The sequence below is a fragment of the Lampetra planeri genome, chromosome 4 (genome assembly GCF_965212315.1).
Source record: "Lampetra planeri chromosome 4, kcLamPlan1.2.h2, whole genome shotgun sequence".
In the NCBI taxonomy this organism is placed as follows: Eukaryota; Metazoa; Chordata; class Hyperoartia; order Petromyzontiformes; family Petromyzontidae; genus Lampetra; species Lampetra planeri.
The window spans coordinates 9,552,348-9,568,434 of record NC_136110.1 but is presented as its reverse complement, the minus strand read 5'-3'; the positions used below and the strand labels follow the sequence as shown (position 1 = coordinate 9,568,434).

The following is a 16,087-nucleotide window of genomic DNA, read 5'->3' as shown; positions in this document are numbered from 1 at the left end:
TTACCGTACAACTAAATTCACTTCTGAAGAAGCTCCCTGCAATTGAAGCTGAAATGAATGCAACTGAATTCAGTTCTTGAATAAGCTCCCATCATGTGTGAGCTAAATTTCAAAAACACCATGCTGAACAGCATTCAGTTAAACTTGAAAACACATCTGTGCAAGCAAATGAATGCTCATAAAATGGCAAGAGTTTCCTGGAGATGGTCAATATATGCTTGGATTACAGTATGTGAGTTTCAGTAAAATTAGGCTTCAGTGACTTAACACAATTGAATTGAATTATCTTCTGACTGATGTGCTGCATTTTTTTTTCTTTCAGATTTCAGAAATATTTTAAGGGCCTGCATGTTTTCTGCGAGCTGATTTGCACTTGTCTTTTATCTCAAACAGTAAGCAGGCCAAAACACGTGTTCTCAATGCATTGAACTTTGAATGCAAACTAATGTAACTCTTGACGATACTTTTAAAATTTCGCACAAATTGCTCAAAGTAACAATTTCTGGGATACTATCATGCTGTTTGCACATGAGCCTGGAACAGGCTTAAGCTAACTGCAAAACATTATCACTTTTTATTATTATTACTACATAAAACAATACCCTCAATTTAACAAATACTAAAGTTAAAGAACAGTAAGTGTAGCAACAAGTCAATGTAATGTATTCCTCAAATGAGCATCGAGGCAGTGCTCATCTCCTGTACTTCCCCGCAAAATGGTACTGATTACATTGACCCCAGAGGGATGATAGTCAAGATATGAACTCGGAACCTTCCGATTGTGGGACACTTACTCTCCTGCCGAGCCACCTAGCAACACTGTGTACCCAAAGTGTGGGGAGTAATTATAAAGCAATCACCAAAAACGTATTAAAACCCCACAACTGAAACTCCGCTTGATGATATGGGAGAACCTAATACAGTATTGCATATATGTGAGCATACATTAATTAAACTTTTAAATGGCTAGTAATAACCATGGCGCGGCAGTGGCTTGGCAGGAGCCTGCGCTCGGCAGATAATGCTGAGAGCCACCGAGATCACAGTGCAAGTCTCACCCTGGGGGGAGGGGGGGATATTGCCAAAATTCAGCTTCGTGTGGCTGAACCAACTGAGGACCGCGAGTGAGTGTGTCACCTAACCTGTGGTGAAGGAGGTATGTGATGGCAGTTGTGAGCAGGCAGAGGAGGAGCAATGCTGTGCAAGCGTAGACTACGGGGTGCAGCGGCTCCCCCCGCAAGCGAGCGGACTGCGAGGTGTCGAGCCCAGCCTCCTACAAAGGGACACACGTGGGACATTTATTAATTACAGAACGTCGGCACAAAACGGCGGGTCCATTGTGGGCTATTAGCGCTGCAAATGCAACCATCGTCCCCGGGACGGAGGCGCTGACACTCAAACTTGGCATGGCTGAAAGCGTTGCTGGTTGGCAGGGGGGCGAGTTGCAATTGTTGGATAATTCGGATGGCTATGAGCGTAGGGCACATTAACTGTGCAACGTGTGAACTTCTCTTGTTACTACGCAGAAATTATCCATACAATCAGCAATGAGTACTTAAAACAAGATATATGGTCTTAATCTTGATTTGAAGCTTTCGTGACTCTTTGGTTCTTTCGGTAAAGTCACGTAGGTAGAAATGTGGTCTTTTAAATGACATTTTTATGAGCACCATTTAATTCAAACATGCAGCAGATATTGGAACCTACAGAAATAACGGGCCATAAGCAGTCTATAACCAAAGAACGCCTTAGACCTGCAACACATTTGTATGGTACTTTACTCGTGGAGGGTTGGGGGGGTGACGTCAGCAGGCACACTGTTACGCTTCCGCATGCGCGGGTGACATGGCAGATATGTGACGTCACAGCTCACTTGCCGTGCAAAATATATGCATTATTGCGCCTTCCCGTCCCCAAACAAATACAAAAGTCTATTTTTATAATTTTTGCATGGTGTACAGTCTGGAAAGTACCCACATGGCAAATTTCAAGTTTGTTGCATGTCGGGAAGTACGCTAAACATTTTGAACAGACACAATCACAAATTTCCCTTATATATAGACTAGCCTTTTGCCCGTCCAAGGACGGGTGTATTGCAGTAAATATGAAACTTGCAAGCGAAAAGCAGGGACTGGCCGACGTGTAGTGAAGTCACGTGTGGGACACACAGACATTCTTGGCTCATTATAGTAGTAAATATATGCAACATTATAGTGTTGTTTGAATCACCAAAAATTATAAACCAAACCATTCTAATAGCTCTCCAATGAGTTTTCAGCATGATGCCTTTTCAACAATTGAATTTGCTCCCAGCATGTGGAAGGAAATGTCAGACACTACGCCGAACAATGAGCAGTAAGCCTCAAACTGATATCAGCGAGCAATACAACACATCCACGGAAATCTACACAGTAAAGCCTTCTAATGCCAGTCATACGTTTAGCCAAGTAAAATCTACTGCAATATTCCATTATTTCTTAGCTTACCATTTAAGAAAATGACATGCTGTCATGTCATAAAATGATATATAAAGAAATGATATGCTATAATTTAATCAAATGATACGTTTGTGCAAATAGTGCCTTGAGCAGTTGTGAAGAAAATAGGGTAACCAAGAAACTTTGACATTTCTCAGGCCAGTAAAACAAACATAGAATACAATTTAAGTTTTGGCAATGCAGGTAAGGATTTCTCTCAAGGTCAATCCAAAATACAGCCATCACAGTACTTGCTCAAAACCACTAAAACACAATCCCAATGCTTCCTCAGGTGAGAAACTCCATCCCTTCGAGAGTGAATGCTATAATGAATTTGCCTGTAAAGCATTCAAATCATAGCAGCAATTCAAAATGTATAGTACTCTCAATTAACAGAACAGAAGAAAACACTCTGGATACCTTATGACGTGCAGACATTGACGTGCTTTTTTTCATGCTTAAAATTGCCTGCTACATTTAACATTCTCCAAGGAAAATTAACGGTGGATAACACAGCAACATTGTAAGGATAATTTATGACTGAATAATAAAGGAAAAATTATACACGTGTTCAATATACGTGGAATACCATTTAGCCAAAATTCCCCCCCATGGCTACATGGGCAATAACTCTATACCAGCCTTCACGGTTCTCTCAACTGCTATCTACATTGTCTATAGAGTATTTTTAAATTTCTAATCCAGAGCCAAAATTGCACGAATCTTTAAATATGACAAGACAACGATTCCCCATTTAGGCCAAATCAATGCTGGGGCAAGTGCTATTAGCGAGCACCTATAGAGGCTTGCATGGCACACGAGGAGTGGGTGGCCAACACCACGCCCGACCGCCTTTCTCCCCCCAGTGGCGATATTTTCACATCACACCAGGTACTCATTTGAGGTTGAGTCGACCTAGGGGGGGCCCAGGACCGGTTAGATAATCGTCACTGGTGTTGAACGTGAGCGGGAATGGAACTCGAGTCACCGGATTTGTCGCGCAGCATGCTAACCACTGCACCACCTCTCTCCATCAAATGGCAATCATTGCATCTACGTACATTAAACAGTTAATTATGTTAATTCAAGTAAAAAAATCCTTATTTACATTTTTTATTATTTAAATCAAAGTCACTTCGGTAGTCAATGAACACTACAACAATAGGTTGTAATTGAGACTAATATCATTATTTCTGTACGTTAATATTAATAATTATTTGGGGTTAATCCGACTGATAAGATTAGGATCAAGATTAAGATTGAAATTCTGGCTGCAGTTAAGAACGTCTACTTGAAAAAGTAATAATAAGACGGGTCTTCAAATTTTTAGACGTCGTTTGCTTCAGAGATGACATGTGCTGTTTATTATGGATTTTGATGTGCTGAATTCAAATATGACAATTAAAACAACTGATTGGCTACTGTTCCCAAGATATTTAAGATTTTTAATTTAGATGTGTGTTTATGGTTGCTTTACATGATAACATGTCATCTGTACTGTTTATGTAACACTTTCAAAATCAGCAAAAGTGGTATATAAATAAAATGTATTATGAAACAAAAGGCAAAAAACTAGTATATATAAGTACATAGTTTAGTCGTTTTTCAGTGTCTACTCAGCGCTTCTTGGCTTGTCTCTTGTATTAATTAAATGGACCATCTCTTGTCACTGTCCAGCAATAGTGTGCAAGCATTGATGGGCCCCATTTGCCCTGATAGCGTTTCTCCATTGTTGCAATGTCCTGGTGAAATCGCTCGCCATACTCATCGCTCACTGCTCCACAGTTCGGTGGGAAAAAAATCTAGATGAGAGTGCAAAAATGTATCTTTAGTGACATGTTGCAACCGAGGCTTTTGTATGCCTTGAGGAGGTTTTCCACCAACTCCCTGTAGTTGTCTATTTTGTTGTTTCCGAGAAAATGTGTTGCCACAAACTGGAAGGCTTTCTATGCCATATTTTCCTTACCACGCAGTGCACTGTCAAATGCATCATCTCGAAGGTCACGAATCTGAGGACCAACAAAGACACCTTCCTTTAGCTTAGCTTCACTTAACCTTGGAAATTTTCCACGGAGGTACTTGAAAGCTGCTTGTGTTTTGTCCATGGCTTTGACAAAGTTCTTCATCAGACCCAGCATGATGTATAAGGGTGGTAACAACATCTTCCTTTATTCAACAAGTGGTGGATGCTGAACACTTTTCCTCTCAGGCTCCAATGACTGTCGGAGTGGCTAATCTATCTTGATTTAGTGGGAATCTCTCGCACGACTATCCCATTTGCAGAGAAAACAGCAGTACTTTGTGTATCCAGTCTGCAGACCAAGCAAAAGAGCAACAGCCTTCAAATCGCCACAAAGCTGCCACTAATGTTGGTCATAGTTTATGCACCTCAAAAGTTCATATGGACTGCATGACCAACTGGAATGTATGCCAAAACATTGCCAATATGCAGCAAACAGCTTTAAGACTCATCTTCCATTAATCAACGAACAGTCTCCACTCATCTGGGATCATGAAAGATGTTGAGGGCTATACTCTTAGACTTTTTCGGTAAAGTCACGTAGGTAAAAATAATATTAAAATAATTACTGTAGCTACAGTAATTTTACTGGAGCAGTTACACCCGATGACGGAGGCTTGTGTTGCTTCCAAAACGTCGTGATTTTGATGTAGTTATTTTCATTTATTATTATTTTTTACCTACGTGACTTTACCGAAAAAACCTAAAAGTATGAATCCTTGTAGTCACGAAAGCTTCAAATATAGAATGTTGAGTGGCTGCCATCACACCATCAATGTTGCAGGCTACAAGATAATCTTCCATGAAGACGAATGGGACAAGATCATTTTGTCTGTCACGGAACATGGAAACCCTATCATCACCTGCCAGGAGATTCCACTGCTGCAGTGTGGAGCCCAACAGCTCTGCCTTACTCTTGGGTAGTTCGAAATCCCTGACAAGGTCTTTCAGTTCACCTTCTGTTACGAGGTGTGGTTCAGAGGAGGAGGATGGCAGAAAATATGGGTCATGTGACCTTGATCGTTCAGGACCAGAAGTTTCATCCTCTTCCTCGTCTGACTCAAGTGAGTGATTCTGGTGCATCACGAACGGGCAGTCCTTCTCCGTGGGGTACTGGGCGTATAGCTGATGGAATGTTTGGATAATGCACAGTCCACGTTTTCTTCTTTGACACACCTTTCCCAACTGGAGGTGTCATGCAGAAGTAACAATTGCTTATATGATCTGTTGGCTCTCTCCAAATCATTGGCACTGCAAAAGGCATAGATTTCCTTTTCCTGTTCAACCACTGACAAATATTTGTTGCACAAGTGTTGAAGCATATGTGTGGGGCCCAAATCTTGTCCTGATCTCCAATTTTTCAGCCAAAATAAAGGCTTGTCTTAACCATAGTGGTTATACTGCGCTTTTGTGATGCAAAAATCACTTCACCACAAACATAGCAGAAGTGATCTGCATTGTTCACACAAGTACGAGGCATCTCTGCTCACTTTGGCCAAACAGAAATGTGTCCCTTTGCAAAATCGAACACTGACAATTAAGAGAGCACGACACTGTATGATTTCTAGAGCTGATATCGGGCAATTTGTTCAGCAGAGGGATGTAAGCCTAGTTATGATTGCATCATCCATGACTTCTGGGAATAACATGATGCAATTCATATCATGTATGATGCAATACCAGGTTCAGATTGCATAATTAATTGTTTTTCTCAAAAAGCAAGTACTGTCCAAACTCAGTCATAGATTTACTCATAGATCCAGTCAAATATGTATTTTAGTCATTTATGTTTAAAAGTGAGGCTCATTTTCTTTATAACTCACTTATCTTCTGCCATCCCCAAGTCAAGGGTCGTATATACTGACCCAGTAGCATATCTTGAAAACTAGAGCCAATCAACAATTTTAAGCATCATTTTCATTCTCAGGGACCAGAATTAGTAAAGTTGGACTACATTTATTTCGGAAGCAATTTGGCTGTAGAACAGTGTAATCACTTATTACGATATCTTGCAAGGAGTACTTCGAGTTTAAATCAAGTCAGAGAACCTCCATGCTCAAACGAGCAATGCAGCCACTTTTATTTCCATTGCTGTTCTTGATCCAGTGGTGAAATTCTACATTACTATGATAACCACAACTTATTTCCCATAAATGATCAACTATAAAGGGATGATGAGATGGGTTAGATCTCCAGTATTTGAACTTACACCTTTTCAATTGCTTAGTCTAGTGTTCTAACCACAGCTTTACCAAGTAGGAATAAAGTTAAAGTGATGCATTTTAAATGCTTAAGCATTTTATTTAAAATGTGTAACCTTTTGCATACTAATTAGCAGGTGTATTGGCATTACCTCCTGTGGTAAAGATATTCTGCACTGTTGAGCACATAGTGACGACAAAAAGACAAACTATGGGACAATTGATATGTTGCACGTGAGATTATCATGACATTAAACTGTAAGTAGCATGCAAAAGTTGTAAAAATGTAAGTAAAAAAATCACCCATGTCAAAATAAATCATCATAATCCTACAGCATTTATTGTAAGATGTCTGTCATTCTGCTTATAACTGATGAGCCCAAAGTACAGTGACACCAGAATTAAGCAAAATAAAACCCTTCCAGTTCTGGAGAGAATGCAATTATTGGGTGATTATGATCATTCCATAGACACCTATTGACGGATGGCTGAATCAATATGTTTCAAACCATCATCACGATAGTAATGTTCATATATTGAAAGTTGTTCGGCCATCATTCTGCTTTTAACTTATGTTAATGTGATGACCGTGCTTTGAGGGGCAAATCTGTGCCAGAAAGGCGTCATGTGTTTAAGAAAAAAATAAAATTGCCTTGACTTGACACCATAGGTAGTATGATAATAAGCATCCGTGTAAATAGGATCCTTCCTGTGGATACTGCCATGTTGGCAAGGTGACATCAAAGGCACTGCCATAGCTAGTGCATACAAATCATGATGTTGGAAAACTGCATCGGTTTTGGAGTTGTTTAATAAGGTTTTACCACGTATTGTTTGGCATGATGTCCGACGTTATACTTCAGATGCCGGGAACTACTTCAGCTTGACGTGCTGGGAACTTCTTCATGAACTTCAGGAAGCTGGCAGCAAAATGCTGGACATCATGCCGAACCACATGGCGTACAATCCAGAAACACGATCCAGAAACACGTGGCCCAGGCTATGTTTTTTTACATTGTGTAAATACTTAAACTTCACTATTATTTTGAGGCGGCTCCTCCCTGGAATGTTTGGCTCATTTATGTCTCGGTTCTTTTTTGCACAGAGGAGGAAAATGTACCGGGAGAATTCCCATCTACAAAAGGAAAAAAAAGAACACTCAAACGCAGCATAGATAGGCCAACATCCTAATTGCAGTGCTGGCTCTCACAGGCAGCTTGGTGTTTCTACAGGTGGATGTCCCACCCATATCATCTCTGTGAAATGCACTCACGATACATCCGAGTCACTGGTTTGTGGGTGTGGCTTAATGCCCAATATCTATAGAAAACTGAGCAAATGCGTGTGCTAGGGACAGGATGTGTAAAGCTATTGTGGAGCTATAGCCAAGGACTAATGTTAATTACATCATTTTACATCACCTTGAGATTTATTTTCCTGTTCATTGGCATATGTCCACATGATATAATTGAAATGCACTTTTAAATTTGGCCAAACATCTTGGAAAAGACCTTGCACTTACAAAACACCAAATTCTAGTGGACTGTGTGTTTATATTATTACATAATGAGATTTGAAGTGCTTTGCATGTTTTCATAAAATAATTTGAGTCTTTCATCTACCAGCGCGTGTGACTTTAATAAAAAAGGGAGCGGTTGAATTAACTTTTTTTTTATTCTTTGGGTCTTTCGGTGAAGTCACATAGATAGGTTCGAAGAAAATAACAAAATAACAAAAAACTACGTTTCGATCGCAACACAAGCGATCGAAACGTCGTAGTTTTTTGTTACTTTGATATTTTTTCTTTGAACCTATCTACGTGACTTTACCGAAATACGCAAATAATATGAATTCCTGCACTCACGAAAGCTTTAAGTGAAGATTTAATTTACTTTGTTTGACGAGCAACACTTGGGCCAATGCAATACCACTATATAATGTGACCATGATAGCTATGTTTTTGCATTTTTGTGAAAGCACTGTGGAAATTACTCAGCTGATGTGCATTCTTTGGTTCAACAGCCTTAACCAAAGTCATATGAAGCATACTCTGGGAGTTGGTTGCACTACTTAATTTATGCATAAACTGACGTAATTATTTATCTTTATATATGTTTTTCTTTTAACTATCATGTGTCATAAGAGACCATGGTAATTAGCAACACGACTGCAGAGGACATTTTTTTATTATATTTAAATTGCGTTAGTCATCACATGCTTATACAGACAATAACAGCAATAATAGGCTAACATTATGATACGCTTATTACATGTTACGAAAATAAAGATTTATATTTAGACTCTGTATATTCATAGGGCAATATCCATAGACCTTTACGTTCCCAGTTTAGGTTGAGTTTATTTGATTTATTCTTTGGTTCTTTCGGGAAAGTCACGTAGGTATAAAATAAAATAAATCACGACGTTTCGGGCACAACAAAAGCGTCCAGACCATGCTTTCCCACCTGATGATGGACGCTTGTATTGCGCCCGAAACGTCGTGATTTATTTAATTTTATACCTACGTGACTTTACCGAAAGAACCAAAGAGTATGGATTCCTGCAGTCACGAAAGCTTCAAATCAAGATGTATTTGATTTGTTACACAGATTATCCCATTTAGCCAGTAACCTAGCATATTCTACAAGCGAGATCAGTGGTGCGGGAGCACAAAAACAACAACAATAAAACATCCATATTGGAGAAAACGAGCACAGGGTTCTTCAGGAATAATGCTCAACTAATGATTGCTTGTGTTGCAATCGAAACGTCGTATGCTATTATTTAATTTATTATTTTATCTTTATACGTGACTTTACCGAAAGAACCAAAGAGTAACAAACCAGGTATTTAGCGGTCATAAACTAAACACGTGTGAATCGAGAAAAAACAAATCTGTGCTAATATATTATGGGAGCAAGAGGCAATAAAAAAAAATGTGGATACAGGTGAAAGCAAGATTTGTGTTTTTAACCTAACAGGGACATAATCACACACGGGTTGAAAAACAGACGGTGCAAACATATTGTGGGAGCAAGAGGTACCAGATAACAAGTTATATACACGTGCAAGTAACATTTATTTTGTTCTTTAATGGAGACACAAAGAGGGTGAGTGAAGGTAGGGAAACCCAAGCTGTAGAAGAGCAGAACGAGTATGTCATAAATGTGGACACGCAAGGCGTGGAATTACTTTTGACCAAACACATTTTTTACGAATGGATTTTTAAAAAGGGAATAAAGAGGCACTTCTGGGGCGATGGGAGGAAACTTTAGGATAAAGTGGTTATTTAGGTAATTGGTGAATTTGTTTAAGAGGACCTTAAGGATGAAGACAGCCCAGTGGTGGTCTCTCCGAGTATCCAGGGGAGACAGATTTGACTGAATGCACAGGTTGAGTTGATGTACAAGTTGAGTGAATGGACAGGTTAATTTAATCGACAGGTTTCAATGATGAGGTCTCTAGGGGGCATCAAGAGCAAAACGGATTGTGGAGTGATTTAATGGAATGGGACATTTGAAGGTAGATTTGGAAGAAAAGTGGTAGATTTTGTCACAATCATAAAATATGGGCAGGGTGGTGACATTTACTTTGTGCAGATGAAGTCCAGGTGGAAAACAGCATTTGCTTCTCAATAGGGATCCAATCTTTTTTGTATTGTATTAACTTTTTTGCCACGTGATCAACGTGGGTCTTGAAAGATAGTTTTGAGTCCAGGCCATTTCCTAGATATTTAAAGTAGTCAATAGCTACAATATACATTGGTGGTGAGACAGGTTTGGGGCAGCCAGAGAATAACATAATGTTGGTCTTTATAACCTTGAGGACAAGTTGTAGGGAGTTGCATTGAAGGTGAAGATCATCAATGTTCTGTTGTAGATGTCGACGCAACTCGCCATGGAATTTGTGCAGGTCATCGGGGTGGTGTCATCGGTCAAAAAACATTTCATTTCAAAGTGCAGATTTGAGATTCCTAGGTTTGTTAACATACAGAGAAAACAGGATAGGGCCAAGAACAACCCTGCAGAACTATATTAGTAATGTGGGTCCTGTCAGATGTTGTTTTATTGACGGAGACATCGGTTAGTAGTTGTAAATCCCAGTTCAGAATCAGAATATGTATTAATACCAGAGGAATTTGATTATCTTTTCACACAATGATTGCATAATCCGAAAAATGTAGGCATTTCAGCCTTTGCACCATTACAGCGTAACCCGCAGTGTCAAATGCTTTAGACAAATTGAGGAATAGGGCGACACAAAGACTTGAATATAAAGTCAAAAGAGTATCGACTACCGCAACGGTTGTGCTATATATTCCTTGAAAAGCAGATTCTATTAATATGCATCTTAGTCTGAGTCAACCTCAGGGCAGCGCAGACCAGATTTGCATACCATTTCGCAACATAATCTGTATTTGAAGCTTTCGTGACTGCAAGGAATCATATTCTTAGGTTTTTTCGGTAAAGTCACGTAGGTAAAACATAAAAATTTATGAAAATAAAATAAAATAAAAACAAAAATCACGACGTTTCGGAGGCAACACAAGTCTCCGTCATCAGGTGGGACCGTCACAGCCGAATTAGCTGCACTTGATGCAGCTAATTCGGTACCAATCGTTACACCATCGCGTATGACCATATTGAAGGTTTAATACACACACGCACCATGTGGAACACATGCCACAATATCATGCACACACATACAATCCACAGGGTTCAGCATCTGGCTCGCTGCATTGCTCTCCTTTAATTCCTTTACAGAAGTCGCCCAATGTGGATGGCAAGTCATGGGTTCTGTCTGCAGCGCAACATCAAACATCACGCTTGCATGACAGTCACAAGTCAAGAAGTAAGCCGGTGACACGGTCCGGTGGACATGTCCAGTGTTCCCCCATGACACATCACTCAGTTGGAAATTTGAGATGTTCCCGGACACAGCAAAGATGCCCCAAGCTCAGGCAGCCAAACTTAGACGCCTTAGCAAGACGGGCTTGACAGGATTGTATCATAATGCACATGACAAGTTGGCATAAAATGCAGGACTCTAAATGTATTTGGGCATTGTTTTATATATATAGTGGTGTTGCTATTTTTTGTTTTGGTTTAGTTATTGCAATGCGAAGGTGACATTCGTTTATTTAGCATCAACAAGTAAAATCTTACCAAGACTGTGTTGGACATTTCTTCGTTGGGGGCGGGGTGGTAGGGGGTGAACATTCAAAGTGTGGCATCAATGCACGGCGAAGCTTCTGTTTCCGCAGACAAACTTTCTCTGACAATGCCCGTACAGGACCCCCCTCTGGCAATTCAGACATCGCATCTTCAAGGTTATCAGGGCACATTCTGGCAAAGCTTGCAAACCACAACGATGTTTGATTATAAATGAAGGTAGCAGGTTCATAACAAAAACAAATATTCCATGCAGGGACATTCACCCCCTCCACTTTAACATCCACCTCGTAGATCTCACAACTGCTGTGTAAGTGGCACTGTAACTCCAGGGCCTAGCTGTAGGCCTTCCCCTTACTCTCAGACCTCTGAGTACACACTCCAATGCCTGATTCGATAACCAGCCCTCCTCTAAGACAGCACAAATTACCTCACTATTAACAATGCCCTATTCCCTAATGACATCTACGATGATTTATTGACTATTCTGAGCCTTGAAGTTGCTCAGCCAATTATACACGTAGGTTCCGTACAATAAGTTGTTGGTCTGTCTTTGATGGTAAACGGCTTTCTACTTTACTGCACATGTCCTCCACTTATTGTAATCCCTTCTCCCAATTACATCTTCTCTCAGAAAAGCATTCCTTTGTTGACAATGCATTCCTCCCACACATGACACGTGTTCAGAAAATAAGTGTTAACACATCCCAAGCAGGATCCTGCTCAAATAAAATATTCACACTGGGTAAAAAAAAGTATATATATTTTCATAAGATATTATACGTATATCATATTTATGATTGTGAACAAAAAATAAACGTGCGTCATTCATGGTTTATACATGGTATACGTTCTCAATTTTCAAACAGATATTCAGTTCCCTTGTCTCAAAACCTGTTAATCACCCACACACATCGTGTATGTGATGTGGGTGTATTATTCTGTTGCTAAATAGGAGACAACGCTATGCTTATATGCAGTGCGTGACTTGGAATATGGCTCGCTCTAAATGTGCCTTCAATCACATCGCACACAATGTGGACAATGAACAGCTGCTGGGAGCTGCCATGCACATGCTGGGTTCAGCACGTAAACAGCAGAAACCTGACGGAAACTGCAGTGGAATGATTTTACTTGCTAGAATTCACTTCACATCATGGTTAGCAGCAGATATGCCTTTTGGCCCCCTGTGGAATATGCCACTCTGTGGATTAATAACGAATAGTTTTGCTTACTCCTGCAGTGGGCTCAAACTGACTCACAGACGTACTCTTTCGAGGCAACACATTAACACAAACACACTAACACAAAGAGGTAACTGCCTCTTTACCAGATAACAACCTATGGTGGTGGACCACCAGGCTAACTACACTAATTGCACCGTAACTAGCTACAACGGACCGGACCCCAGCTTGGGTCCGTGTCCACATGTTGGAGAGTCTGTCGGTTGTAGAACGTAGAATGTGGAGTCTTCCGGATGAACAACAACAGCCGGTCCCACTGGGGGGACCCGGCTTATATCCTCTGTGGCGGGGCTCACTCCGCCCCTAGCCACGACCACCTTTTCGAATCCTCGAGGATCTCGACCTTGACACGTGTCCTCCGGGGTCAACCAGATTGCCATGGCCCCTTGTAACCCCATTCCATGCCCGGCACTCTCGCACCCTATCCTGTAGGGGCTGGCACTGCACGCGGAGCGTGGTGCCATCCATCCCTATCAGTAAGTGCTCACCGAGCCCCTCTAGGGCTGGTACTGCATCCACATTCAAGTGGTGTCCGCGATGTCAATACATCGCGCGCCGTGCCTCTCCCAGGCCGGCTTCTCACAGTGACATCCAACGATGTCACTTTACTCCCATTGAGACAATATCTCTGTGCAAGAACCAGCTGGTTAATTTAGCATAGCTTAGTGAAGCTCAGGCATTAAAGTAAAACGGAAATGCAAATCATACGCAACTGTAAGAAAAAAATGAATTGCACATCCACGTAAAATGCCTGAGGTTTTGCAGCATATTAAATAAGGGTTTGGCCAAACCCTGTAACATAATAAAGCAACATAATTACAATCAGAATGCATGAGTAACTGCACCTTTTTGACAAGCGCAATTCATCAAACTTGACGGCTTCAGTTTGCTTATTTAGATGTTGAGTTTTGTGGTGGGTTGCAGTTAATTTGTTCCAGAGAGTTCACCAGACATCTGATATCTTCGCTTAAGTAAAAAAGTATTTGACTCTTTCCGATTTTTTGGAAAGGTAATATTTCCATGCGTCTGTATAAAAAGCCTTAGATGGATGTATTAACAAATTGAAATCTAAAAGAACAAAATATAAACCATTATTGTAGGCAATTCATATGTTCCTCTACCTTATATGACACATTTCATATATTTGTGCCATACAGACATTTATATTCAATTATTGATTACAAAAATTGCGTGATTTTTTCAACAACAACAAAATATTATTCCTCAATTAACAGCAAATATATATAATAAACAACGCCCAACATATAACATATATAAAAGTCACATATGAAAAAGGATAATTGAAAGGAAGGTCTTTGCAAAGGGGGGAACAGCATCAATAATTGAAAAATTTGCTTCATTCCGCAATACCTCAGTGGAATGGAATGTAAGAGAACCCAGCCATGAAGAAAAAACAGGACTTTATGCTGTCTGTTTGAAAGTACTTTAATGCGCTATTCACATATGTGTTTAGGTGGAGGCTGGCCAAACAACATGCTTGTAACTGAATGAAACATCTACACAATTCTAGATTTGAAGCTTTCGTGACTGCAAGAATTCATATCTTAGGTTTTTTCGGTAAAGTCACGTAGGTAAAAAACATTAAAAAGTAAAATAAAATTAAATAAAAAAATCACGACGTTTCACGACGTTTGAAGACGTTTAAAGACGGAAAGCTTGTGTTGCCTCCGAAACGTCGTGATTTTTTTTATTTCATTTTATTTTACTTTTTAATGTTTTTTACCTACGTGACTTTACCGAAAAAACCTAAGAATATACATCTACACAAGAGCCAATTCAATCACTTACCCACTCAATTCCATCCCCACTAAATGTCCAAATAAACAAGTGCCTATGCAGTACATTTGGTTTGACCCACTTAATTTATCTGCACACCGCACAGGCCAGCAATGATATCCACATCAAGAGCAATATTTTAAGACAACCTCAATAGTTAGAATTTATCAATTTTGAATAGTTGGTAGACAGCAATGAATATCCTTTAATCGAAATATATGATGCGTAGTCAATGTGAGACCCAGTGACCCAGGAGACCGATACATAGTAATGGCCTCAGGTTTTACAGTGAGGGTCTCATTTGTACAGAAAAGCAGGATAACTCAAACTCTCCACTGTTTATGCTCGAGGCGCATATGCACAGCAGCTATGGCCATCGAGATGTCCCCATCTCCTTGAAGTATTTTACTTAAAAGTGAAAAACATCCCAAAAGTATATATCCATTCAAGCTTATTAAATAATATGTGCTTATTAAGAATGACTGATGTCACACATTCCTTATGGTTTTTTTTAGGTAAGCATCCACAGGATCTTTCATATTGGTGTTACAGTTTGAGTGTCTCTGCATAGATGTTTTCAAGCATTCCATATAATTTTGACTTAATACGATTCTGATGAAAGTTTCATTTGAACAAAACCCAAATAAATAATTTAAGCAATTAATCATAAAAATTCAGGTGAAAAAGAAAACAATGTTTCCACGATCAAATATGTTTGTGGTGTGCATCTCGAATTTCTAAACTCTGGTCTGATTGTGTGGGTACTCACACCATGTCCAAGACATATGAGCAGTGTGGAAGAGGAGACCAAATTCCCCCTAGATGTATTGTATAGAGCTACCTCTTGCAGAGGCCCTTCCATTGGCAGTGGCATTAGAAAGCAATTGCAGGGTTGTATATTTCACTTTTTACATTTTACACACATCAGAAAACTGACAACGCATATGCATGCACGTGTGCCTTCATGATTACGAAGACACTTTCAACCAGGCAACTCTTTAATGTGTTTCAGCAAAGGTAAATTTTGAGCACAGTATTTCAACCACTGTATTAGTATAGTATGCGTATTATTTTTTTTAAATAGAAGATTATAGCACCTAAGAAAGCTTTAATTCACGTGGCTTTTTTACATTGAAATATTTGGCCAATTTCATGAATGAGAGTTTGACATGTGGGA

General features: G+C 39.8%; 1 protein-coding gene across 1 annotated transcript in view; it reads right to left on the bottom strand.

The window, feature by feature from the left end:
• The window catches only part of LOC144717679 (adhesion G protein-coupled receptor A1-like), a 76,555-nt gene that overhangs the window by 16,203 nt on the left and 44,265 nt on the right, over nt 1-16,087 (bottom strand). Inside the window, exon 2 of the mRNA XM_078593226.1 lies at nt 1,143-1,273. Coding sequence (XP_078449352.1) covers nt 1,143-1,273 — 131 coding nt within the window. The remainder of the gene's footprint in view (nt 1-1,142; nt 1,274-16,087) is intronic.